General features: G+C 47.8%; 4 protein-coding genes across 5 annotated transcripts; 1 reads left to right on the top strand and 3 right to left on the bottom strand.

Annotated features, from left to right (window-relative positions):
* Positions 1–1997: 1997 nt before the first annotated feature.
* On the bottom strand, positions 1998–3968 carry LOC135577276 (NADH dehydrogenase [ubiquinone] 1 alpha subcomplex subunit 6-like). Its single transcript, XM_065045805.1, has 3 exons — positions 3750–3968; positions 3047–3162; positions 1998–2201 (listed from the first exon to the last, which is right to left on the bottom strand). Exons 1-3 carry the CDS (start codon positions 3874–3876, stop codon positions 2070–2072), a joined length of 375 nt encoding a protein of 124 aa, XP_064901877.1. The 5' UTR covers positions 3877–3968; the 3' UTR covers positions 1998–2069.
* A 536-nt stretch (positions 3969–4504) lies between these two features.
* Positions 4505–12942, bottom strand: LOC135577268 (cytochrome P450 2D14-like). 2 transcript variants are annotated; one of them, XM_065045690.1, is made up of 9 exons: positions 12596–12941; positions 11504–11675; positions 10623–10775; positions 9820–9980; positions 9520–9693; positions 7565–7706; positions 6793–6980; positions 5695–5836; positions 4505–5578 (listed from the first exon to the last, which is right to left on the bottom strand). In XM_065045690.1, exons 1-9 carry the CDS (start codon positions 12806–12808, stop codon positions 5400–5402), a joined length of 1524 nt encoding a protein of 507 aa, XP_064901762.1. In that variant the 5' UTR covers positions 12809–12941; the 3' UTR covers positions 4505–5399. The 2 variants fall into 2 exon arrangements, with proteins under 2 accessions (XP_064901762.1, XP_064901765.1); XM_065045693.1 differs by lacking the exon at positions 5695–5836 and having other exon boundaries at positions 5250–5578; positions 12596–12942.
* A 6311-nt stretch (positions 12943–19253) lies between these two features.
* Positions 19254–20772, top strand: LOC102097909 (alpha-N-acetylgalactosaminidase). The gene is made up of 2 exons (XM_005514931.3): positions 19254–19568; positions 19839–20772. Exons 1-2 carry the CDS (start codon positions 19506–19508, stop codon positions 20019–20021), a joined length of 246 nt encoding a protein of 81 aa, XP_005514988.2. The 5' UTR covers positions 19254–19505; the 3' UTR covers positions 20022–20772.
* Positions 20773–24195: 3423 nt separating this feature from the next.
* Positions 24196–26166, bottom strand: LOC135577277 (NADH dehydrogenase [ubiquinone] 1 alpha subcomplex subunit 6-like). The gene is made up of 3 exons (XM_065045814.1): positions 25948–26166; positions 25245–25360; positions 24196–24399 (listed from the first exon to the last, which is right to left on the bottom strand). The coding sequence occupies exons 1-3, from the start codon at positions 26072–26074 to the stop codon at positions 24268–24270; spliced, it is 375 nt and encodes a 124-aa protein (XP_064901886.1). The 5' UTR covers positions 26075–26166; the 3' UTR covers positions 24196–24267.
* Between the last annotated feature and the right edge of the window lie 277 nt (positions 26167–26443).

Here is a 26443-nt window from a genome sequence, read left to right on the forward strand (position 1 = left end):
GATGTGTGACTTTGGTCGTGTGTTTTTATAGATTATGTGCCTGTGATGTAGCAATTCTGTCTTAACCTTCCTACCTCTGTACGTCTGTGCCAGTAAGGACGCTCTCTTCCTATTTATTTCCTCTTACAAGTCCTTTCTGTAATTCAGTACTAATCCACAGCATATGATGGGAATCCAGGAGGAAGCAGTGGAGTCATATTGGAAATGGCACCACAGTTGAAATAATGTTGATTTACAACCCAGCAGTGTGCAGGTGTGTCTGATGGAGACTGTATCATTAATTTCCCCTCACTGAGGGTTAAACACAGTATTATCATTGCAGAGCTAAGAGTAGGTTTTGTAAATGGTGAATATAAGTGGCAAACTAACTTGCGGATGCATTTTACAGCATGAAATCTGTGAACAGTGAAAATATCTGCACGCTCTGGCTCCAGGTACTTACTATTTCCTTGGTAGTTCAGAACTTCCTTTTGTACAAGCCCTAATATACTTACTTTTTAAACTGTGTATAAACTTCAGCAATTCTTCTTGTAGAAGTATTTACTATTGCAATTAAATCCTTGCATAATAGACTTTAAAGGTCTTCTCTCCTGCTAGGGCACGCGTAGGCAAGCTTCAGTCACATTCGACCAGCTGTTTCCTCAAGCACTTTGAAAGGTTAAAGTCAAATTATTTCTTTTTAATTTTTTCTTTTTTATTTTTTTCAAGCCAGCAGTGTCTCTCCCATGCTTTCTGCTCAGCTGATCTGGCCTCTCCTCTTGACTGCCCACTGCTTCCTTCAGTATTCTTGTAGCTGTCACAAAAGTTTCTTTTAATGTCACGCGCATTAGCACCGTGTTTGTTTCAAGCAGATGCATTTACTCCTTTATTGCTTGTCACTGCTATTGACGTTTGCTCTAACACTCCAGCTCCAATACTGAGCACAAAGGGAACCTGCCACCTGAGTGACCCCAGAGCTGGCAGGTTCTTGAGTCACTCTGTATCTCAGTTGCCCCCTCCTTCTCTGAGGCCACTCAAGAAGTGGTTGCTCCAGTTTATCGGCTCTTGCGGGTCAAACATGTCCCTGCTCCTGTCTTCTAAACTGCCAAACTCCTGTCACTGCTTTAGTCCACGGTCTCTCGTGGCCTTTCCTGTGTTCCTTCTTCAGCCCTGTCCTAAAAAGCACCCCAGGCCCAAAGTTCCTAGGTAAACAGACATACGTACCCCTGAGGGGTGCTCCTTTACAGCCCGCACATGGGGAAGAAGGCCCCAGTATTCAGGCCAGGATAAAAAGCAGCTTGAGAGCACTACAGGCATTCAGTGCTGATCACACATGGGGGAGCTCCAGCACCGAGTGACCTGCTGAAAACGTGTTTTATCTGATTAAAGAGGTTCTCCTTACCCTTCTTGAGAGGGAGCTAGTAATTCTTGATGCAATTAAGGAGGTGATGGTAGGACATCTTCTGCTAGGCATCAGAAGCTCTTACAGAGCCTGCCTATTCTAGACAACAGTACAAAATGCCATTTTTCCAGGTAATTTCACTTTGCAGCAGAGAAATGGACTCTGCTCATCTTTTTATTGCACAAAGGGCTTTTTTGGGTTATTGGATCTTATGCCATTCTCTGCGAGGAAATAAACAGAGAATAGTGTCCAAATAAAAACCACAAGGTCAGCAAAGTCATTGCACAAAATTGTAAAACACTGCATGAATACAGACGGGCCTCAAGCACTAAGAACATTTTTGCTGCTACAGTGGCTTTTCTCAAGGCCATCTCTTCCAGAGAGCAAACGCAAACACACACACACACACACGCGGCCACGGGCCCCACAGAGAGCTCCACAGCCAGGTTGTGTTGTGGTTATTCAGCAGAGACTCCAGGGCACGGGATGGGACAAACTCCCACCAAACACACGTTGGCAAAAACTAGGAAGTCGCAGATCTTCACACAGGTCATAATGACTTGCTTTGGATTTGGATTTGGATTTAGCCATTAGACTCCTAATATGCCATACAATCTTTCTGTGTAGGTTTTTTCCTGCTGTACAGAACTTTATTTGTAACACAAGGCAGGAAGACAGAGTCAATCTCTCAGGGATCGTGGCCTGCATAGAATTTGGACAGAAAGTCTTTAGGCCGTGGGGTTTCAGTCTCATGGAAATACCTCATGATGTGAGTCCTCTGCTTCCACACCTGAATCGTTTCTTGAAGATCCATTTTTCCCTGCACACAGATAGAAGAGTTTTAGACTAGCTCTCAGTTAGAGCCTGATTCTAACTATACAGCACTACAAAAGTTATTTGAATGCACTTAGAAACACCCTTAGGATAGCTGCATCGACAATTCTGTACTCCTGAAGACTGCTTGCGTCACCTACACTGTGACACAAATACATATACTGTACCTGCCCTGTGCCTTTAAGTAAAATTGCTGCTAAGTGCTTGGCACCAGTATCACTACCACAGAGATTTGAACATAACTTCTTCGTGACTCCCGTCTATGAATTATTGTTCTGGTTTTGGAGGATGGCAGCACAGGGCAGCATGAGACTGCCTGGAACCGTCACCTACCCTATTTATTGCCTACGATCCTGTTTCCAGATTTGTTTAATCATGTAAAGACAGACCAACTGCCTTGAAATGCAAGAAATACAACAGGTCAGCATGGCCATCCTTGGTTGGAAACCTTCTAATGCATTACAACTGCAGAGGTTATTGTTGTTCAGACCCGCTTTGAAGCCTTGCCCAACTCTTGGTATGCTGGTTATTGCTTTGCACCAGACAGAACCACACGTATTGCAGACTCAAGATGTCCTGCCCCTAAAGCCAGCCTCCCACCAACTACTGCCACTCTAACATATGTTTTGGAATAGGTGAAGAAAACCACATCCCAATCGAAGGAGCTGAAAAGTCCTTTTTAATGGTACACTAGCTAGCACCATCTTTTTGCCCTATCTTTGACTGCCACTGTTTCCAAAACAAACCAACCAACCACAACACGGTATTTAAACTACTGTTTTGCTTGCCGTCCTGTGCAGCTTCAACAAAACAGGAATAACTTGTTTGTACCTTAATAACCAGCATGTCTATCACCCGTGGATCTCTAACGTGGGCATTCTTCATGAACATCTCCCGCACCTTGTTACGCCCCTGCTTCACCGTGATGTCCAGCTGGTACAGGTGTACTACAAGAAACACAACAGTCACAGGGGTCATCTATACTGCTTTTCCTCTTTCCCACTGACAACGTGCAGCTCAACCCTACAAAACACTACACGGTCATTTGTTCCTGCAGTGCCTGCCGGCTTCACTAACACAATTAATTGAAAGCTAATAAACAACGCGGCCACGGTATCAGTCCCAGAGCAATTTTAAGGAGACAGATCACAAAGCCACCGTATCCCTATTCTGGGAAATCAAAGCTCACTTCTCTTCTGCTCCGCTCGGGAAACCAAGTGGCGAGCACGGCGCGACGCGACCGGCGCTCGCCGTCCTGGGGCGGCCGCCGGGGCAGGCAGGGCCAGGCAAACCCGGCTGCGCCAGGCCGACCGGGCCTGCGCCGCACCGGGAGCCCACAAGCCCCGAACGGCCGTGTCCACCGGGCCCACAAGCAGCGGGGCAGGGGCCGGGGCTGGACAGCGAGGGGCGAGGGACGAGCCCTCACAGCCGGGAGTGACCGAGCACCTTCCGAACCCAACGGCTGCGGGGCGGCCGCCACGACCTTGAGCTCGCGCTCCCGCCCGCGCATGCGCGACCGGCTCCGCGCCCTCACCGGCGTTGGGCACCTCGCGGTACCAGGCGCGGTACAGTTCCCTCACGCGCCGCTTCGCTTCGCCCAGGTCCCGGCTAAAGATCGGCTTCACCGCCGCGGACACCGCGCCTTTCCCCGCCACCGCCATCTTGCTGCAGCCGCCGCGACGGCGACTGCTCCGAGCGCTGCGTCCCGCCCCTTCCCCGCCGCCGGCAGGACCGCACGCCCGAACGGCGACCTTCTATTGGCCGGCGGCGCCGCCACTCCAGCCTTTGGGGCGTGGAAAATAGCGGCGGCTTGCGGCCTCCCATGTGATTGGCCAAGAAGAGCGCCAATCGCCGCTGGCTGCGCTGCTCTGCTCCCCTTGCCCGTTATCAGCGCTACATTTGTGTTTTGCAATGATGTGTTTGTTCCCTTTGGCCTGCGAAGTGCCACAGCAGTTCATGTTTGCACATGCAGGTTGGCTTCTTTTCAATGCATTCTTGCATGCTAGAAAGACAGTCCCTATTCTAGGTACACCCACGCCTTTTATCCAAAGACGTGATTGTTGAAATCTGTTCTGCTTAAAGTTCATTTCACCAACAGCTTCTTTTCAGAAACACCTCTCTCTGCTGGACACTATAAAGCCAAGTCTGTGCTCATCATTGAGCCAAGCACAAAAGTAACACTAAAAAGACCTTGAAAGAAGCGAATGGGGTGTTGGCTGCAGGGAGAGAATTGTGGAGTATGTGAGGCAGGTCTGAGAGAACCACAAGGAGGAGAGGGTGGCAAAGAACACTTTTCAGATCACTTTTATTCTTTTGGATTGTTTTATCGATGAAAAGCATAAATGTGCAGCTCCCACTGAAGTAAAAATCTTAACAATGGTATTAAGTATTTGCATAATTCAATAGCTTTCATAGCTTCCAAAACTGGTATTGGAAAGATAGATGTGAATGCGGATTTCTTGAGCTGTGATTATGCATAGAAGCTCCTTTATGCTGTGGTCTTTTCAGCTATGTGGTTAAATGGTAGTTACTACTAATCTAAATATCTATGTATCCTAACACCTTGCAAAACAATTTGTCAGGAATATTGAAGGAAGAAAGAGAAAGGTAGCTCCGAAATCTACAGCTGTGCTGTTTCAAACAGTGTAACTCCGTCCCTTTGTGAGCTCCAGGCCTGCCCAAGAGCTGACTTTATGTAATGCCAAAAAAGAAAAAAGCAGTTTTCGGGACCTAGTTTGGGAAGGTGGTAAACCTAAACACCAGGATTTCTTTTGGAATATGTTGTCTTCTGTATTTCACAAATGACCCCAGGGTTGTCTTTTACCCAGGATACACTTGCATTTCAGTAAAGTCATTCAGGACTAACAATTCTCTCAGTAGCTGTGAGCTCAGTGAACTGCTGCTGCCACCGATGAGAGCCCAAAGTAAAGCAGAGTTGGCCCATGAGACGTATTTGTACTGGAAAGCTGATCCTGATTTGTAACTTGCTGTGGCTATCTGATTCAAGATTCAGGACTGGAATGAAGCTAAACTATATCTGTTGGGCCAGATCCTTACTTTACAGAGCTGGGGACATCTGTGCAGACTTGAGAGATCTTGAGTGGAACCTGGGATGATCCTGCAACATTTCTGACAAGGGTTTGCTTTGGTGGGTGTCTGTAAGAGGAGGGAGAGTGATGTGCACTTATCTTGGGCTTGCTTGCACCAGGTACGGGTGCGGGGAGCTTATCAAGGCAAAGTGACCATCCTCCCGTGGCCTGGGCTGGTCCTCAGGGAGAACAAAGGTGAATTTCTGCAGGAGAGTGGTAAAGAAAATAAACAGCTCCATCCTGGCCAGCTGTTCCCCCAGGCAGACACGGCGACCTGCAAGAGAGGGAGTGAAAAAGGATGTTAAACCACACTGGAATCACTGTGGAAGGAGCAGATCACCCCTCTCGCTGTGCCCCTGACTTGTAGCTGGATCCTCCCCTCAGATTTACCTGCTGAGAAGGGCAGGAAGGCCTCTGGTTTCACAAACTTCCCATTCGTATCCAGGAAGTGTTCGGGGTAAAACTCATTTGGCTTCTCCCAGACTGTCTCATCCTTCAGCACGGAAGACAAGTTGGTGATGATCGTCGTCCCCTGCGCTCCTCCACAAGAGGAAACAACTGGTGTGAGAACAGCAGCATTATCTTGGCACAATGGACCAGTGCTGGTCCCTCTCTACTCCAGATCTCCCATCTAACAGCAACCATTGTTTGGTGCTGCAGAATAAGACACCCACCTCCTCTTGTGTGCCTTATTTAAACTAGAGGTAAAGCAGGGCACTTTTCCAATGGCAGATGGTGCCGGCCCTGTGCTCTGAGGCATCTCAACCCTTGCAATTCGTATCCTCACAAAGGACATTCCGTGCAAATGCCAGTTTCACGGCGACACAGTGGAAACAGCGTCTGCTGCTCAGATCCTCCTGGACTTGTTTTATAGCTGGAGGGAAAAAGCTGACTGACAAGGCTTCAAAACCCAGCTTTCACAGGGGGCAGGGGAGATTGCAAAGCTCTCCTGTTTCACATGTCAATGTTCTAAGCTAGAGGAGATATCACAAAGCTAAAACCAAACAAACCAAAACAGTCTTGCATTGCTACCAGTGCTGCCAGGGCAGCCGCTGTCACAGCGACAGTGGAGTGAATGCCAGTGGCATCTGAATGGCTTCAGAGATTAGAGTTTTAACTACTGGCATCTCAGGAAAGCCAGTAAGCTGGTGCTGTGTGCCTCCAGAAAGCCCTTTAGGCTCGGTGCCTTTCTCCTTCCAATACAGGCAGGGCAGTGGGTGTCACAGCCCATTGAGAGGAAAGTGAACCTTTGCACTGACCTGCCACTGCAGCTGGGTTCCCACACAACCCGTACAAACCTAGAGCACAAATGTGACCGTCTGCCTGGCCTCAGCACTTCAAAGTGTTTTGCTTCAGTGCTCGCCAGTGATTCTGACTTGGGGATGGGAGTGCAACAGAGTGCAGCAGAGTTGCCTGGGGTCACCCACACCCCAGGCCTGGCATCTGCACAGGGAGAGGATGTGCAATTGTCAATATGGTCACGGTCACCTTGGGAATGAAGAAGCCTTGCAACTCAGTGTCCCGGTATGTCCTATGTGGTACTCCAATGGGAACGACATCTCCACAGCGTTGCACTTCATGGATCACAGCGTTGGTGTAGGGCATGCTCACTTGGTCCTCCATGGTGGGTGATCTCTCTCTGCCAATCACCTTATCAATCTCTGCTTGGACCTTACCTGAAAGCAGCACAGCGAAGGAATTAGAGCACCCTCAGATAAACAGAAGGGGCTGGTACAAGCTGTAGAAAGCTTGGCAGCATGAGATTGTAGACACTGGGTGAGAGCAGTACAAGCAATTAGAGAAAGGAAGACAAACTAGAGAGGAATGCATTTGTTTTCAGTTGCTGGGAGCCATCTGTATAACTATTCTTTATGCCTTTAATGTCACTCAACATGCTACCTTACCCATCCTCTATGCAGCTGAAAGGGTATCTGGCCATGCAGCACTGGAGAATTAAAACAGATTAGCATCTATTCCAAATGCTAGAAGGAGGGTACTCTGGCCACTGAAAGCCCCCAAGTAGCCTTCAAAATGAAATCAAGAGCAAACTTGCCCTTCCAATTCCAGTGTTTTTGCCAGGGCTTCTCCGCTGCCATCAGTCCCTGCCCTGTAAGCGTTTCTCCTGGTTTCTGCCAGACCAACAATCGCCAAAGCTGTTCCTCATTGCCACCAACCCAAACCGCAGAGAGCAGATGTTCAATCTCCTCACAGAAGAATGAGGGTTGAAGGTGACACACCCCACCTCTGTCCTCTCACTTACTCTGTATTTCTGGGTGGAGAATCATGTACAGAACTGCCCAGCGGAGGGTGGTGGAGGTGGCCTCAGTCCCAGCTCCAAACAAGTCTGTGGTCACCAGACGAAGGTTGTTATAGTTGAAACCGCTCTCTTCAGCAGCCTTGCCCTGCAGAGAGCAAACAAGGAGGTGACTGGAGCTGGGGCACTTGCTGGGAAAGAAGATGATTGTTCCAGGGAAGTTCTGAGAAGCACCAGATCTGTTTTTGCTGACCAAGAAGTTCATTGGGAGAGCAGAGCAGAACACAGGTCTGCATATGACTGATGTACCTTGGAAACCCTGTTATCTCCTGTACTTGAAGGTCATCAGTCGCCTCCTGTATCCTGAGGGATGAACGCTAGACCCACCTTCAGGACAGAAGTGAACGCCTTGTGCTCTCCACTCCAGCAGACAGCAGGCCCCTGCACAAGCCGTAATGTTCTCCCCCAGAGGAGGTGGAACACAGTTATTCAAGTTTGATCGGATCATAAATCCCACACAGTAGAGAGGAGGCTGCACTGGTGTGGCAAATGCAAAATTAACAGTATTTTGAGGGGGTTATCTATAGCTATGCATTACAGATTCTCGCTGCCTCTGCCCTCCTGTTTTCTTACAGTTGGGGGAAAAAAAAAAATCAGGGTATCACAGGTGCCTATTAAGTCTGCAACACCAATTTCAGCAAAACTGGTCTCTCATCCAAATGCTAATTGAGCTCAAATTTGCTAGCATATGAGCTTTGACAAGCGCTCTGCATGAGTTCATCTGCTTGTCTTTTGTAATCCTCTTTATACTTTTCTTTCCTAGGGACTAGCTTCTGTTAAGTTATTCTGTATATTTTGATGCTGTTGGAATATGGATAGCAATTAATAAGGCATTTAAGACTCAACTGGTATCCCAATAAAAGATGTCTGTCAAGGGAGCTGTGGGGCTGACCTGACCAAAGTTAACCCAGTAGAGGGATTTAGCAGGGGACTTCAGTGAACAGAAGAGAGAGGTGAGTTGGTCGGGCTCACATCCACCCCCAAATAGTGCTGCTCAGTGCAGAGCAACACAGATGACGTTGCTCTGTCCCTGTGAGCTGTGGGGCTCATGTATGGACTGGAGGTGCCTGGTGCCCGCGGCACAGCAGGGTTGGTTATGCAGCACAGCAGGGCTCGTTGTGCAGCACAGCAGCCCAGCCTGAGGACTCAGATGGCGGAAGCAATTTGCAGGCAGAATTTGCTACTATTGGACATCTAGCACTTGAAATTAAGTGAATCCATATGCAGAAACATACGGTGGATGGATGGGCTGACGCACGTGCCTTTGATTTTATACTGACTTTGTGTGTGACTGAATCAAAGATGCCTTTGAAATTCAGTGAGGTTCAGATTTAGGCCTTTGTCTGATCTATAGGGAACTAGTTGTTGGCAAGCAACTCTAAGAGACACATCCTGAAGGAGATGCCGACTTTCCAAGCCATAACTCGGTTTAAAGGCAGGCTGTGGACTGGACAACGATACCAAAAAGCCCGTCTGTTTCTGTAGTTTTGTAACCAATTTTGAATCATTTGTCACTAAGGCAGTGACATACACAGAATCTTGTGTGTTGACTTGTCCCCTGGTGCAAACTTAGAAATTAGTGAATTCTCAATTATTGCCTTTTAAATGCCTTCAAAATGACATAGGCTGGAAAGAAGCAAGTTGTTAGACTCTGAGGGGAACATGAAGATAGAAAAGGAGAACAAGGACATCAGCAGATAATATGGTCTCTTCAGACAATAAAGGAGGTTACAGCATTAAGAAGTTCACAGCCTCCTTCTCAAGATTCAATGTGGAATGAAAAAGTAGGAAAGAAGTAAGAGGTTTTATACAGCTTTATGAGGAAGTAAGCTTCTATCAACAAGCTTAATCAGGCAAAGGAATTGCTCCTGGACGCTGAGGTTCTGCTGGTGTCACCCTACCTTCTTCATTTCCTTTAAAAACTCATCGGTGAAATCTCGGGTGTAAGCAGGGTTCCAAGTCTCCATGTGCTTATGTACGAGCATGTCTGTGAAGTCCATGAACTCCTTTTGCCCTCGAAAGACTTTCTGTAGCAGTCCAGGGATGTGCAACAAAGTGGGCACCACGTTAAGAAGCTGGGATGTCAGAACCAGAGAGACAGAGAAGATATTATGTGATGCAAAAAGAAAAATAATGAAATCACAATGCTCTCAAGCAACAGAGGGCAGCTACTTACAGAACGTATTTTGCTTTTGGTTTACCTGAGTCAGGAATCCAGTTTCTTCCTTCAGGAATTCTTCAAACAAATGTAACAGCTTCTTGAATGTCTCATCACCGTAGTTGAAACGCTTTCCATAGATGGTGGTGCAGATCACATTGCAGACTGCATTGTTTACAAGAAAACGTAAATCGAAAGGCCGACCTAAAAATGGAGATGGAGACCAAGCAATGGAGCAAAGCAACACTGAGCTGTTGGACCCCAGCTGTCAGCAGCGAGAACATACAGATGCCTCCTTGGTGCTTTTAAGAGAAAAAGCCCACAAACCACTCAAAGTACAAATGCATCATTCTAGAGAGTGAAGATCTTCTAATCTCCTCCCACTACTTGGTGTGTCCTTGTTTAAAGGAGAAAACTCCCAAGAAAAGCTGAGTTGCAGGGTTGTTCTGTAACTTGACAGATAACACTTTGCTTTGTGTCTAGATGACAGGCAATGTGCTGTGAAAACTCTCAGCTGCACTTTTATGGCAAGTGATAATATCAATATGTTTCCCAAGACTTCATAAAGGTGATAGTAATCCAGCTCTGGGAATAATTATATTTTACCTCCTTATTTCTATTTATTTCCTTTTTGTTTCCTGTTTCAAATGGATTAATGTTACAGTAGCCCCACTGTGTAAAGTGGCTTCGAAGTAGAGCCAGGTCACTAAGGCATATAGACTAGAAAACTGCATTGGCTTAGGAAGAGAGCACTGCGTGCAAACGAGAGTGGCTGCCGTATTACTTCTCTCTGCATCACTCTATTGCCTTTTCTCTGATTTTCCCATCCCTCTGGATGTGACCAACCTTCTTCAGAACTGATTGCAGAGCACAGAAATCCCGCTTCCTCCTTCACTCTCTCCTCCAAGGACTTCTTTCCCATCCCAAAGTTCCTCAAGGTAGAGAGCGTGAATCTCCTCAGTTCCTTCCAGACGTGTCCGTATCTCGCCATAACAATTCCTGGAATTACAGATGAGCAAGAAATGTCAGGAGCTCTGACCCCGTATGTCAAGCAAGTGGAGAATCACTAGAGAATATCAAATGTGAGTTTGGAGGTACAGGTCTGCTTGGGTAGATGAAGGAGTCTGATCTTGTACGGCTTGTTCATACAGCAGTTCTACAAATGGATTACTGCACCTTCTAATGCATGTGCATGGCTGGTGAAGGTAGATGGGGGGGTTCAGGGAGAGCAACAAGTGCTGCTAAGGATAAAGGAATCGCTCCCCCCAACCCTTCAGTGTTGTGCCCTTAGCTTGTGTGAACTGGGCAGCAGCTCGTGCCACCGCACAGGAGCTGAAGATGAGAGGTTGTGGGCTGGATTCTGTCTTGGAAAGAAGTTACCATTTTTGTCTGTGATGACAACGACATGCACATAGTGTGTGAGCATAGGCACTAATCACTGGGCGCTGGGAGCTACCAGCTCCAGTGCTGGCAGGAAAGTTGTACCACTCGGTGTCCTAACGCTGGTGAAGAGCTGTGTGCTAGCACCTGGACCTGTAACAGTTTCTAACAACCACTAAAGGGAGCCCCCTTTTCATAAAATCTGACTTTGTCACCACCAAAGGGTGACAAGACATACAAGGAGGTTGACTGGAAGGCCATGAGCAGGTGGCATCACAAAATCTTCCATCTCCCCAGTGTCCCCTGTGCTAGTGTCAGCAGGGATTGTCCATTTCCAAGGGACTTGCCTTCAGATTTACTTCCGTAGCCCAGCTGTTCATATACAGGCATATACGGCCGGTCAGCAAAGTCCTCTGATCTGTGGACCAGGGCTTCCTTCACTGCTTTATACCCGTTCAGTACCACCACGTTGGTCCAGCAGTTCTGGAGATTGAAGACATTTCCAAACTTCTTTTGAAGCTGCCAAGATAAAAAAGTACATCCCTGAAAATGAGTTGAGTGTAACATGAAAAATATCACCATATCCTTCCTTAGTGCCCTTATTTTTAAATGATTTTTGAGGTGCTTTGATTAGGAGACCTTCAGGTGCTCTTTCACCTTTGCAGTGCGGCAGCTCAGAGTGGGGCTAAAAAGCAGCTGAAGCAGAGATCAGTGCTCTGTGAGTGGAAAGACTTAGAAAGCGCCTGTCCTGGCCAAACTGTGGCCATGAGATCTGTGCAAGTATTTTGGATTTTGTCTGACAACACAAGGTCAAGGATCTCTCTGGGGGTTTTCAAAGGCTGCATGCTCAACAACAAATTATTTCCTAATACTTGTATTTATTTTGATCTGAAAGACTAGTCAAGTTTTGAGTCAGTCTGCTTCTGTTAGAAGGAAGTACTGATGATAAGATGATATGTAATTTTTTTTAATACGCATTTGTCTCTAAAGATCTACCCAGAGCCCGGTTTCCAGAAACAGGTTGCAAGAGGTTTCTCCCTAAAAGGAGCGTTACACATCTAGCAAGACAGGTAACTGGCACACACCCTGCGTCTATTGTGATCTGTAAGACAAACGCTGCCAGCAGGATGGGTGCACAGGTGAGCCTGTCAGCCGAACGCTCACCCTGGGAGCCTCCCATGGAGCCTCCTCCGGGCAGACAAGACCTTGACTGAACACGGACTGCCGGGCAGGCAGGTCACAACTCCCCTGCCAGTCAGTAGCACTGAACAAAGGGCTCGGGAGCGTGTAAGCAAATCATAGAAACGCTATCTTTAGTTTCTGCATTGGGCAGATTTTGGACTGACAGCTGAACAGTGCCTTCCTATAGAAAAGGCCCTTAGAATTTGCAAACGGAAGCACAAAACCCACGTGGTTTATCTGCGGGGGCCAGCACTCACCTTGTTGAAGGAGAGGTGGGGGTTTTGGAAGTCAACAGACAGCATGGTCCCAATGAACGGCAGCGACGTTGGGCCCGGCGGGTAACGGCTCCACTTCCTCCTGCGCTTCGTGAAGTCAAGAACTAAAGTAAAGACCGTAAGAAAAACTGCCAGTATAGAGACGTTGCTCAAGTAGGATGACAGCTGGGACCCCAGCCAAAGGAGCAATGCCATTTCCTAGCCTGTCTCCTCCTTGGTCTTTCTCTTTGGACCCAAGACTGTCTCTGCCTCCTTTTGCCCTTCTCTCCTCCTCTCCCACTTCCCTCCCCAGGCAGCTGCCCTCTTCCTCTTGCTTTCTCCTCTTCCCTACGCTCTTTTTCCGTGTTCCTGCTCCTCTTCCCCTGCAATTGCTGGCCTTTGATCAAACCCAAAGCTCCTCCTCTGCTCTGCTCTGCTCTGCTCAGCCTTGGGGTGTGGTGATGGGGGTCATCCCTCCTCTTTCTCCTCCTCCTGGGAGGCCAGAGCTCAGAGGCCTCTGTGTCCCTGCTGCAGTGGCAGGTTCTGCAGTGGTGGCCTCGGTGGGACAGGGCTGGGTGAGGACCAGACCACTGGGTGCCCTCTCCCACAGCCGAGGTGGGATCGCAGTTCACAACAAGCAATTCAGACTTGCTGCATTCTTGTGGGGCGACACTGACAGAGTTGGTTTGAATCCGTGTTGCCTTCTTGTTTGTACAGAGAAGTCAAGGGAGAAGCAGCTCCTAAATGCAGATCATCCAGGTTTCTGTTTGCAGGGCTGAGGATTTGTTCCATTGGCCCTTGAGAAAGCTCAGGTTAGGCCAAGCTTTCCTGTACTGAAAGCATTTGTTACAGAAATTAGCCTAAAAGGGTGACCTGAGACTTTAAAAATCATACAAAGCAACATGGGTGATGTTGTGGTAGCTACTCGCCACAGACCAGCTGATCAGTGGTTACAGGCCTTGGGACTCACTGCGCACTTCAATAGAGATGCACTACATGGCAGTGCACAATCCAGGTGGTTTCTGGAGCGTGCTGAGGACAATATTGACACAGGCGATCAATGAGACAACTAAGGAAGATGCTCTCAGAGATCTGCTTGGCAGGGTCCCAAAGAGAGATGTCCCGGAGAGCTGGTTGTTCTTAAAGGGCAGCCTCCTCAAAGCGTGAGGACAGTGCAAGTCATTTGTTATCTTGACTTTGGCAAAGCCTTTAACACCATCTCCCACAGTATCCTCGTAGCTAAATCAATGAGACACAGACTGGCAAGGTAGACAGTAAAGTGGGTGGACAACTGTTCAGACCGTGAGGTTTAAAGAGCTGGGATCAGTGGTAGAGTCCAACTGGTGGCTGGTCACTAGTGATGTCCCTACGTATCCATATGGGGCTGATAAAGTTTAGCTTATTTATTAACAGCCTGGATGAAGAGACAGAGAGGACTCTTAGCAAGTACAGCGTGGGGGAGCCAACAAGAGCTGAAGTATGTTTGCCAAGTAGTCTGGGAGTTTGTTGGCTTCTCAGTGCCCACCACATTTCAAACAGCTCTACTGAGAGGTCTAAGGAGACAGAGCTGGATGGTCCTGTACTCCATGGACTGGCTTGAGCAGATGTCTGGATGCTTAGAGGTGATCAAGCGGTTTCTCTCACACCAATTTTCATGACCCACGCACTTAGATGACAAGTCAGTTATTTATGAATTAAAAAAAAATAGAAGAAAGATAATAATGAAAGGAAGATAATCTAGCTAGAAAGAGAATTGCATTTTTCTCCTTTGCTTATGGCACTGAGGAGCAGACAGAATAGCCTTGGGTGATGTTGTCTCATAGAAGTTGTCAGATTTCAGGTTTCAGTGATAATTTACCATTAAGGCAGCAGCAGATGACGAGCAGAGGAACTTGCAGCGATTCAATTAGGAAACTGTAAATAACTTTAACAGCAAAAATAAAGTGTGCGGTTATCCCAGCACTTTTTACCCAAATGGTTGTTGATCCACTCAAAATGAAAATACTCAAACATACAGTTTTGATGATATAAAACCTCTGCTAATAATTTCCAATAGCGTGGTGTGCTTGTGGTTAGAGTACAGAGTTCATTATTTTGCTATTTTAATGAATAACGCAGTGTCAAGCTCTCATTGGCAATTTTTCATGGTCTTATCTGCACTTTTTCGGTCAGTATAAACTATGGCTTGAATACAAGTCAGCGTTTAGGAGTTTTTATCAGTGTGCTGGAAGCAGAAGATTGTTCTGTGTTACTCTGACAGTGAAACAGGTTGTTATGTTTGATTTCTGTGTGATGCTCCTAACGATAGTCTATACTTCACAAATCCGAATGTGCGTGGGAAACCAGAATGTATATTTTATATTTCTTTTTTTTTTTTTTTTTATGGATAGGAAACCCACAAATAACTGTTTTGGTTTGCAACATTGGCTCAGTCATGCTCACAGTTTGATTAATAACAGTGGGAGCATATGGAGTGAAACAGAAATTAGAAATTACGAAAATGCAGGCAAGATCTGACTAGGTTTAGTGTTTAGTTAGTTGGTTACCTTTGATACTCCACCACAAATGATTTGTAGGTTTCTTTTGCCAATAGCAGTTGCTACTGTCTCATAGCAACTGTGCATAACGAGCTTATTTGTCTGTGTTCATTTTTATATTTTCTACAGCTACGTTAATTGCGGTTTTGTGTTAAGAAAAATTGCATTTAAAAAAACCACCAGCCCTCCTTTACCCAGGAGGCATTTGTAAGTAGTGATCTTTCCACAGGAGGGAGGAAGGAACCAGAAAGTATCTTGCTCTGTGTTTTATGAGATGGCCTGAAGACTGAATGGATGGTGCCCGAAAACGTGAGGGTTGTGAGTGGGAGAGAAATGACACGGGAGACGTCGGGGCCTCCGGTGGGCTGGCCCAGCTCCCTTCCTCCCGACGGCGAAGCACCGAGCTCCTCAGTGCAAGCAACCTCCCCAGGTACAGAGGAGCAGCAGTGTCCAAACTCAGCCCGTTCCCAGGTCCCACAGGGACAGCTGCATGGCCAAACAAATGGGACACTTTACAAAATGTTGGGTTGCTTAAAAAAGTGAAAACTTGGAAATTTTGAAAGCCGCGTCACCTATGGAGATGGCAAACCTTAGTCCTCCCATGTACTGGATGCAGGCACTACGTATGTGAATTAATGGCTTTCTGAAGCTCCCATCTGACTTGTGTTACTGCAAGATAAGACACATCGGTTCATATCCAGAAAGAGGGAAAGGCCTAAGACAAACCCTCAATTGCTTTATGCTCTTTATTGCCTATTGCAAAGTCCAAAGGTTTTTTTGTCATCACTGTGTTGAACTAAGGCCTGATATCTGGGATAACCTTTGTAGTTGGAATCAAAGATTCAACAGCTATGTCTAAAGTTACCTGTTTTGCTGAGCAAGTCCTGTACATTAGACAGCAAATGGCACCTCCTGTGATGACAGCTTCATGTAAGACAGATCCCACCACCCGAATCTGCCTGTGGAAACAAGCGCGCCTTGCTGCCCAGAGGAACGGCAGTCGGGGAAAAAGCTGCCAGCCTTGGCCAAGCTGTCTCCTGCAGCCTGTGGCCTGAGCGTGAGCTGCTGTTGACCGCGCTGCGTCCCCTGCCCAGGTGCTCCAGGGAAGCAGCTTCAGACCCTCAGGCCAGCGGCGCCCGCTCAGACCCACGCGGTGCCGGAGCTTTCGTGTGGGAGCGCGGTGGGGACGGAAAGGCTGCAGATCACACGAGCAGTCAGTGAACAACAACATTTGCCACCGAAAAGCTTTCAGAGTGCGCACGCCATGTGCAAACTCGTTGGTGACTCTTGTTTGTGTCCCAGAGCGCCAGGCCCAGAGCTTCGGGGCTGGGGGCAGCCGAGCGGCAGCTGCCACGCGCCTCTGCACCCACCCCTGAGAAACGGGTGCTGCAAACATCTCCCCCGAGGGAGGAACTTTAATCTTCTGCCTCATCTGCCCTGCAGGTTTCAACGGGCGGCTTCTCATCGGCCTGCAACATCAAGAGGTGCGTGCCGGGTCCTTGGCTGAAAGCCCTCTGTGTTCTTCCATGAGAGGCAGTGGAGCAGCCACAGGGCCCAATGACACTTTATATCATCCTCAAACTGCTACAAACACCTTTCATGGGTCCCCAGCTCCTTACCCTCTGTCCCCAGACTCATTTGTGCGTGTGTTTTGTCGGGAGTATAAATCCAGAAAGCCTTAAATTTCAGAAAACAAAGATCCTGTTTCCATGGAGACGTCCCTGGGACTAAGTTATCTTGAGATATCAGAGGCTCTTCATAAATTTGGACAGACGGAAGCCAAACCCAGACAATGTTAACCAGTCATTTCCATTTAAAAATCACTTAAGTGGCACCACTGATCTTGATTTTTACACAAACACCAAGGAGGAGTTCAGCTCTCTTGCAGCCTGTACCGCCAAAGATTACTTCGTATGAAAGCAGATTAAAAGGAAGGCTGAATTAGGCTATATAAAAGCATCCATATGTACTAACTGGCAGCTTATGAAGCCACGTGCCTTGCGTAGCAGCCAGTTAGTAACAGCGGTGCAGGACGTGGCTCCTCCAGCACGGGCGCAGAAGCCAGAGCCCAGGTCGCACCGCAGGGCCAGCCCTCGGCGCTGCCACTGACTGAAGCTGTTCCGAGATATTTCACCCTCCAGCCTTTTACCAAAAAAATGTTCTGCCTTTCAAAGGAGGCACAGAAACTGACAGGGTGCTGACTTCCAATCCACACCAATGCAAAGGTGAAAACACGCTCACAGTGAAGCTGCCCAGGATACGAGGTACAGACATCATTCCAGCTACGGCGTGGTCGCTACAACAAGTGTTTATGACTTGACATACCCTAAAAAAAACAACACTCCAGCAAGCGTTTTCTGATTATTTTTTAAAGATACAAAACCAGCCATATGTATTCCAAAAGCCTGGGAGCCCTTGTAAATGTCAGCACAAACTTCTGAGGATTCAGAACAGATCTGTCCCAGATCCTCAGTAAAGCAAGGTGGCACCATCCTTCAAAACAGGATGGTTGACTTCAAATGAGCGACCACAGAGCTCAAGGAGCTTGAGAAATATCCACATCTGACTCGCTACAGGAAAGACGGCAGCCCTGCATAACCAGTAAAAAGAGTTTATAGGCAGACAGAAGGCTGAGGAAAGAGAAAAGAATGCTGATTGCTTCTCAAGGAAGCCTGCATCTTCTGCTTGGGCATAAATGAAAAATCAAGTCCTATTCCATATAGCTTGCTTTTTTCTTTTATACAGATTTATTGGAAGAGCGGCTACAGATTAAGGCAGCTTGATTACACCAACAGATAAAAGCAACTGCAAACAAGGTCTTTTACTTTCATATCATCAGGCTGAAATCTTGAATGCTGAGATTTTACTTCAAGCTGGGCTCTTCTATTTGTTTTGGTTGAAAGCTTCAGTTAGAGCAGCCCAACAATTTCCTTAAACCTCCTTCTTGGAAAAGTTATTCTGTCCATGTTAAAGATCCCAGAAAATTTTCTCTGAAAAGCTCTAACATACCCTGATTTTCAGTATGACTTGCATTTTAGCCAAGGCGTGCCCTTGCCAACTTACCGCAAAAACAGCAAATATAACTCTTTGAAAGGAGAAATGGGGATTTTAATCTGCACATGCTCAGGAGCAGCCTCTTAGATTTTACTTGCCAGTTCCTTTAAAAATTCCACCATTCCCACTAAGGACAGGAGATTGAGAGGGAAAGAAAGACCGAGAGAAGGGAGTTGGAAAAATTAAAAATGTTTTACTAATGCTACTAATAAAATAGAGAAAATAATACAAAATACAGAAAACCAATCTTGAAAGTCTCATCAACTGCTCCAGCAGATGAGGGGTCGGCACACTGATGTCCTGGACTGGACTCTCCAGCCAACCGGAACTGGATTCAGTCTGTCACTAGGCCTCAGTTTTCAGGGACGACTAGCAAGGTCCTCTCCTAATGTCGGCCATAAGAAAAGAGACAAGATCCTCGTGATCTCCCACTTTTATATGAAGTATCACATGAATGGGATGGAATATTTAGTTGGTCAGTTTTTGGTCATCTGTTTCAGTTCACTGCTCTCGTGGGACATGCATCCATCCTTATAATGACCTTGCATTCCATTGCTATATCTACCAAAACATGTATCTAGCTTTCAGGAAAGTGCAGTTAGTAAGATGGCTTTAGCTGACAGGGAAATTCACTAAAAGAGATTTTTCACAAAACCAGGACAGAGGTGAAGCAGGGAAACATGAGCAGGAGCTGTGGGAACTGGGGACCTGCTGGTGTAGCAGCCCCACAGGGCAAAGTCAGAAGCTGTTATAGATTGCATAACTAAAGTAGATTTGCTAATCAAACTAGGAATATGTTAGTAGTTGACGATTCACTGAGTTGTGTAAATGTTAAACCGCCATAGTTTGTTACATTCTGTTTTTGCAAGTTTTGGCGGGAAAGCCGTTGCACACCCTGCTTTGCAAGTTTTGGCGGGAAAGTTGTTGTGTGCTTATGGGGAGGGGGATGTGCGTCGCTGTGCGGGGAAGACTGATTGACAGCATAGCAACCCATCTAACCAATCCGAAAGAAGATTGAGGGGCATGTACTTGCAGACGGTATATAAACACTTTTTTTTCTGTAACCAATCTGTGTGCCTTTAGGTAGAGCAGTGACTCCCAGGCCGCCCAGCGCTGTTTTGTTCATTTATCTTTAAGAAAAGTTATTCTAAATTTCTTTGAGTCATATTTGACTATAACAGAAGCTATGGGCCAGCGCTGGTCCCGGCAGCTCTGCCTCACCCACCCGTTCCCACCTCTAGGAGAAATCGCACATCGAGGTGTTCCTGCGCCCGCTGTCCCAGGGCGCCAGCGCCCTCGTCTTCTTCAGCCGGAGGACGGATATGCCCTTTGTCTACAACACCAGCCTGGCCAAGCTCCACTTCCCCGAGGACACCGTGTATGAGGTGAGCCCCACTGGCACCCTGCATGGTGGGGCAGCCCTGTGGAACCTGGATGCCCCTTTTTACAGCTTCCCTTGTTGACACCTTGTTGCATTTTCTGGGGGGAAGGACTCCCACTCCCTGCCTTCAGGACAAAGGGGCAGCCACCCATTGGGTCTCCCTCCTGTTGGCCACTCCTGTGCCCTGTCCTGCCATGCCACCTCGGTGACCACGGCTGGACCTCAAGATGGAAGATCTGTGGAAATCCTGGTAGCCCCCATCTCTCTCTTCCAGGTGCAAGATGTGTACAGCGGGAAGACCATCAGCGGCTTAAAGACGGGAGACAGCTTCTCGGTCGTTATCAACCCGTCGGGGGTGGTGATGTGGTATCTGTATCCCACGGTGCTCCCAGCGCAGCCCTGTCACGTTGGCAGACGGCAAGCCCGTGGTGAGGGTTTCCAGCCATTCCTCCTGTGACAAGGCTCAGCGGACAGGGGTGTGGGTCAGTGCGGGGGGAGCCGTGAGATGCTGGGGCACGTGGCTCTTCACTGCACAAGTGCCTTTCGCTGACGTGCCCAGGTCATTCCTTGGGTACCAGCCTGATGATTACTGCTCGGTCTGCGTAAAGGCAAGAATTCTCGTTACTCGGCTCCTAAGACTGTGCAGAGCATGATTGCTTGGTGATTGCAAAGCCCTTTGAGATCCTCCTGTGGAAGTTCCATACAAGCAGAGTCCAGCTGCCATTGGAGTTTGTCAGCTCTGACACCTGAACACTTCACTGCTTTGAACTGAGTACCACCAGCTGCTGCAGGGACTGTTTGCACTATGCATGTAGAAAGGCCTTGGATGCTTTAGTGTGAAATTCTGATACAGAAGTGAACCAGGTGAGAGAATTCCAGAACCCACCAGAACAAACTGTCTGGTGGGTGTAACAACACTGATCTCTGAAGTAGCTGGACCATTCAGACTCGTCAGATAAAGATGAATTATTTCTGCTTTTCCTTTATCTAATCTACACTTCCCTCCATTTTATGTTATTCCATTTGGCTTGCCCCACGTAAAGTTTTGAGTTTGGGTGTATTTGATTCTTTTCAGAAAAAAGTTGTTGTTTTAAAGAACTTGTTGTAAATCTGTCATTTGTTGTTATGTATTCTGTTTGATAAAGAGATTTTCCTGCATTTTTCCAGCACAGCTAAAACCAGAGAATTAAAAGGCTGTAAAGATCGCAGTGCCCTGTTAAAAACTCCTTTTTGTTAGAAACTCCTTTTTTGTGGGGAGGCACAGACTGGAGCGCTGTACAGTGTATCTGAAGAGTAATGGCTTATTAATCTATTTGCAGAACTGTAATGGAAGAACAGAAGGGAGAAAACCATTGACAAAGCAATGGTTTCAACAGCTGTCACCTCTGTTTTGTCCTTCCTAAAGGGGACAGGGGGCTCTGTGTCCCCTTTGCCAGCGAGTGTCCTGCATGTGGTGGTCAATGGTGCGGAGTCTAGTTGGAGGCCAGTATCTAGTGGAGTGCCTCAGGGGTCAGTATTGGGGCCAATATTATTCAATATATTCATTAATGATTTGGACGAGGGAATAGAGTGTACTATCAGCAAGTTTGCTGATGACACTAAGCTGGGAGGGGTGGCTGACACGCCAGAAGGCTGTGCTGTCATTCAGCGAGACCTGGACAGGCTGGAGAGTTGGGCGGGGAATAACCTGATGAAATTTAACAAGGGAAAGTGTAGAGTCCTGCATCTGGGCAGGAACAACCCCAGGTTCCAGTATAGGTTGGGAAATTACATATTAGAGAGCAGCGTAGGGGAAAGGGACCTGGGGGTCCTGGTGGACAACAGGATGACCATGAGCCAGCACTGTGCCCTTGTGGCCAGGAAGGCCAATGGCATCCTGGGGTGTATTAGAAGAGGGGTGGTTAGTAGATCGAGAGAGGTTCTCCTTCCCCTCTACTCTGCCCTGGTAAGACCACACCTGGAATATTGTGTCCAGTTCTGGGCCCCTCGGTTCCAGAAGGACAGGGAACTGCTGGAGAGGGTCCAGCGTAGGGCAACGAAGATGATTAAGGGAGTGGAGCACCTCCCTTATGAGGAAAGGCTGAGGGAGCTGGGGCTCTTTAGTTTGGAGAAGAGGAGAGTAAGGGGGGACCTTATTAATGGTTATAAATATATAAAGGGTGAGTGCCATGAGGATGGAGCCAGGCTCTCCTCGGTGGCAAACAATGATAGGACAAGGGGTAATGGGATCAAGCTGGAACACAAAAGGTTCCGCTTAAATTTGAGAAAAAACTTCTTCTCAGTAAGGGTGACAGACACTGGAACAGGCTGCCCAGGGAGGTTGTGGAGTCTCCTTCTCTGGAGACATTCAAAACCCGCCTGGACATGTTCCTGTGCGACCTCACCTAGGCGTTCCTGCTCCAGCAGGGGGATTGGACTAGATGATCTTTTGAGGTCCCTTCCAATCCCTAACATACTGTGATACTGTGATACTGTGATGTGTCTGTATGACAGAAATCTGTAGATCAGGGTTAAGAAGTGCTTGACAAGGCCCCGCATCCTTGCACACACACACACGCTCACCTCATCAAAGACTGCTTGGGATTCCTTTTATTAGCAATACGGGAAAACACACTTAATTAAACATCAAGAGATTGAGATGTGTGACTTTGGTCGTGTGTTTTTATAGATTATGTGCCTGTGATGTAGCAATTCTGTCTTAACCTTCCTACCTCTGTACGTCTGTGCCAGTAAGGACGCTCTCTTCCTATTTATTTCCTCTTACAAGTCCTTTCTGTAATTCAGTACTAATCCACAGCATATGATGGGAATCCAGGAGGAAGCAGTGGAGTCATATTGGAAATGGCACCACAGTTGAAATAATGTTGATTTACAACCCAGCACTGTGCAGGTGTGTCTGATGGAGACTGTATCATTAATTTCCCCTCACTGAGGGTTAAACACAGTATTATCATTGCAGAGCTAAGAGTAGGTTTTGTAAATGGTGAATATAAGTGGCAAACTAACTTGCGGATGCATTTTACAGCATGAAATCTGTGAACAGTGAAAATATCTGCACGCTCTGGCTCCAGGTACTTACTATTTCCTTGGTAGTTCAGAACTTCCTTTTGTACAAGCCCTAATATACTTACTTTTTAAACTGTGTATAAACTTCAGCAATTCTTCTTGTAGAAGTATTTACTATTGCAATTAAATCCTTGCATAATAGACTTTAAAGGTCTTCTCTCCTGCTAGGGCACGCGTAGGCAAGCTTCAGTCACATTCGACCAGCTGTTTCCTCAAGCACTTTGAAAGGTTAAAGTCAAATTATTTCTTTTTAATTTTTTCTTTTTTATTTTTTTCAAGCCAGCAGTGTCTCTCCCATGCTTTCTGCTCAGCTGATCTGGCCTCTCCTCTTGACTGCCCACTGCTTCCTTCAGTATTCTTGTAGCTGTCACAAAAGTTTCTTTTAATGTCACATGCATTAGCACCGTGTTTGTTTCAAGCAGATGCATTTACTCCTTTATTGCTTGTCACTGCTATTGACGTTTGCTCTAACACTCCAGCTCCAATACTGAGCGCAAAGGGAACCTGCCACCTGAGCGACCCCAGAGCTGGCAGGTTCTTGAGTCACTCTGTATCTCAGTTGCCCCCTCCTTCTCTAAGGCCACTCAAGAAGTGGTTGCTCCAGTTTATCGGCTCTTGCGGGTCAAACATGTCCCTGCTCCTGTCTTCTAAACTGCCAAACTCCTGTCACTGCTTTAGTCCACGGTCTCTCGTGGCCTTTCCTGTGTTCCTTCTTCAGCCCTGTCCTAAAAAGCACCCCAGGCCCAAAGTTCCTAGGTAAACAGACATACGTACCCCTGAGGGGTGCTCCTTTACAGCCCGCACATGGGGAAGAAGGCCCCAGTATTCAGGCCAGGATAAAAAGCAGCTTGAGAGCACTACAGGCATTCAGTGCTGATCACACATGGGGGAGCTCCAGCACCGAGTGACCTGCTGAAAATGTGTTTTATCTGATTAAAGAGGTTCTCCTTACCCTTCTTGAGAGGGAGCTAGTAATTCTTGATGCAATTAAGGAGGTGATGGTAGGACATCTGCTAGGCATCAGAAGCTCTTACAGAGCCTGCCTATTCTAGACAACAGTACAAAATGCCATTTTTCCAGGTAATTTCACTTTGCAGCAGAGAAATGGACTCTGCTCATCTTTTTATTGCACAAAGGGCTTTTTTGGGTTATTGGATTTTATGCCATTCTCTGCGAGGAAGTAAACAGAGAATAGTGTCCAAATAAAAACCACAAGGTCAGCAAAGTCATTGCACAAAATTGTAAAACACTGCATGAATACAGACGGGCCTCAAGCACTAAGAACATTTTTGCTGCTACAGTGGCTTTTCTCAAGGCCATCTCTTCCAGAGAGCAAACGCAAACACACACACACGCACACGCGGCCACGGGCCCCACAGAGAGCTCCACAGCCAGGTTGTGTTGTGGTTATTCAGCAGAGACTCCAGGGCACGGGATGGGACAAACTCCCACCAAACACACGTTGGCAAAAACTAGGAAGTCGCAGATCTTCACACAGGTCACGATGACTTGCGCACACTCTGGATTTGGATTTAGCCATTAGACTCCTAATATGCCATACAATCTTTCTGTGTAGGTTTTTTCCTGCTGTACAGAACTTTATTTGTAACACAAGGCAGGAAGACAGAGTCAATCTCTCAGGGATCGTGGCCTGCATAGAATTTGGACAGAAAGTCTTTAGGCCGTGGGGTTTCAGTCTCATGGAAATACCTCATGATGTGAGTCCTCTGCTTCCACACCTGAATCGTTTCTTGAAGATCCATTTTTCCCTGCACACAGATAGAAGATTTTTAGACTAGCTCTCAGTTAGAGCCTGATTCTAACTATACAGCACTACAAAAGTTATTTGAATACACTTAGAAACACCCTTAGGATAGCTGCATCGACAATTCTGTACTCCTGAAGACTGCTTGCGTCACCTACACTGTGACACAAATACATATACTGTACCTGCCCTGTGCCTTTAAGTAAAATTGCTGCTAAGTGCTTGGCACCAGTATCACTACCACAGAGATTTGAACATAACTTCTTTGTGACTCCAGTCTATGAATTATTGTTCTGGTTTTGGAGGATGGCAGCACAGGGCAGCATGAGACTGCCTGGAACCGTCACCTACCCTATTTATTGCCTACGATCCTGTTTCCAGATTTGTTTAATCATGTAAAGACAGACCAACTGCCTTGAAATGCAAGAAATACAACAGGTCAGCATGGCCATCCTTGGTTGGAAACCTTCTAATGCATTACAACTGCAGAGGTTATTGTTGTTCAGACCCGCTTTGAAGCCTTGCCCAACTCTTGGTATGCTGGTTATTGCTTTGCACCAGACAGAACCACACGTATTGCAGACTCAAGATGTCCTGCCCCTAAAGCCAGCCTCCCACCAACTACTGCCACTCTAACATATGTTTTGGAATAGGTGAAGAAAACCACATCCCAATCGAAGGAGCTGAAAAGTCCTTTTTAATGGTACACTAGCTAGCACCATCTTTTTGCCCTATCTTTGACTGCCACTGTTTCCAAAACAAACCAACCAACCACAACACGGTATTTAAACTACTGTTTTGCTTGCCGTCCTGTGCAGCTTCAACAAAACAGGAATAACTTGTTTGTACCTTAATAACCAGCATGTCTATCACCCGTGGATCTCTAACGTGGGCATTCTTCATGAACATCTCCCGCACCTTGTTACGCCCCTGCTTCACCGTGATGTCCAGCTGGTACAGGTGTACTACAAGAAACACAACAGTCACAGGGGTCATCTATACTGCTTTTCCTCTTTCCCACTGACAACGTGCAACTCAACCCTACAAAACACTACACGGTCATTTGTTCCTGCAGTGCCTGCCGGCTTCACTAACACAATTAATTGAAAGCTAATAAACAACGCGGCCACGGTATCAGTCCCAGAGCAATTTTAAGGAGACAGATCACAAAGCCACCGTATCCCTATTCTGGGAAATCAAAGCTCACTTCTCTTCTGCTCCGCTCGGGAAACCAAGTGGCGAGCACGGCGCGACGCGACCGGCGCTCGCCGTCCTGGGGCGGCCGCCGGGGCAGGCAGGGCCAGGCAAACCCGGCTGCGCCAGGCCGACCGGGCCTGCGCCGCACCGGGAGCCCACAAGCCCCGAACGGCCGTGTCCACCGGGCCCACAAGCAGCGGGGCAGGGGCCGGGGCTGGACAGCGAGGGGCGAGGGACGAGCCCTCACAGCCGGGAGTGACCGAGCACCTTCCGAACCCAACGGCTGCGGGGCGGCCGCCACGACCTTGAGCTCGCGCTCCCGCCCGCGCATGCGCGACCGGCTCCGCGCCCTCACCGGCGTTGGGCACCTCGCGGTACCAGGCGCGGTACAGTTCCCTCACGCGCCGCTTCGCTTCGCCCAGGTCCCGGCTAAAGATCGGCTTCACCGCCGCGGACACCGCGCCTTTCCCCGCCACCGCCATCTTGCTGCAGCCGCCGCGACGGCGACTGCTCCGAGCGCTGCGTCCCGCCCCTTCCCCGCCGCCGGCAGGACCGCACGCCCGAACGGCGACCTTCTATTGGCCGGCGGCGCCGCCACTCCAGCCTTTGGGGCGTGGAAAATAGCGGCGGCTTGCGGCCTCCCATGTGATTGGCCAAGAAGAGCGCCAATCGCCGCTGGCTGCGCTGCTCTGCTCCCCTTGCCCGTTATCAGCGCTACATTTGTGTTTTGCAATGATGTGTTTGTTCCCTTTGGCCTGCGAAGTGCCACAGCAGTTCATGTTTGCACATGCAGGTTGGCTTCTTTTCAATGCATTCTTGCATGCTAGAAAGACAGTCCCTATTCTAGGTAC

The sequence above is a fragment of the Columba livia genome, chromosome 1 (genome assembly GCF_036013475.1).
Source record: "Columba livia isolate bColLiv1 breed racing homer chromosome 1, bColLiv1.pat.W.v2, whole genome shotgun sequence".
Lineage (NCBI taxonomy): Eukaryota > Metazoa > Chordata > Aves > Columbiformes > Columbidae > Columba > Columba livia.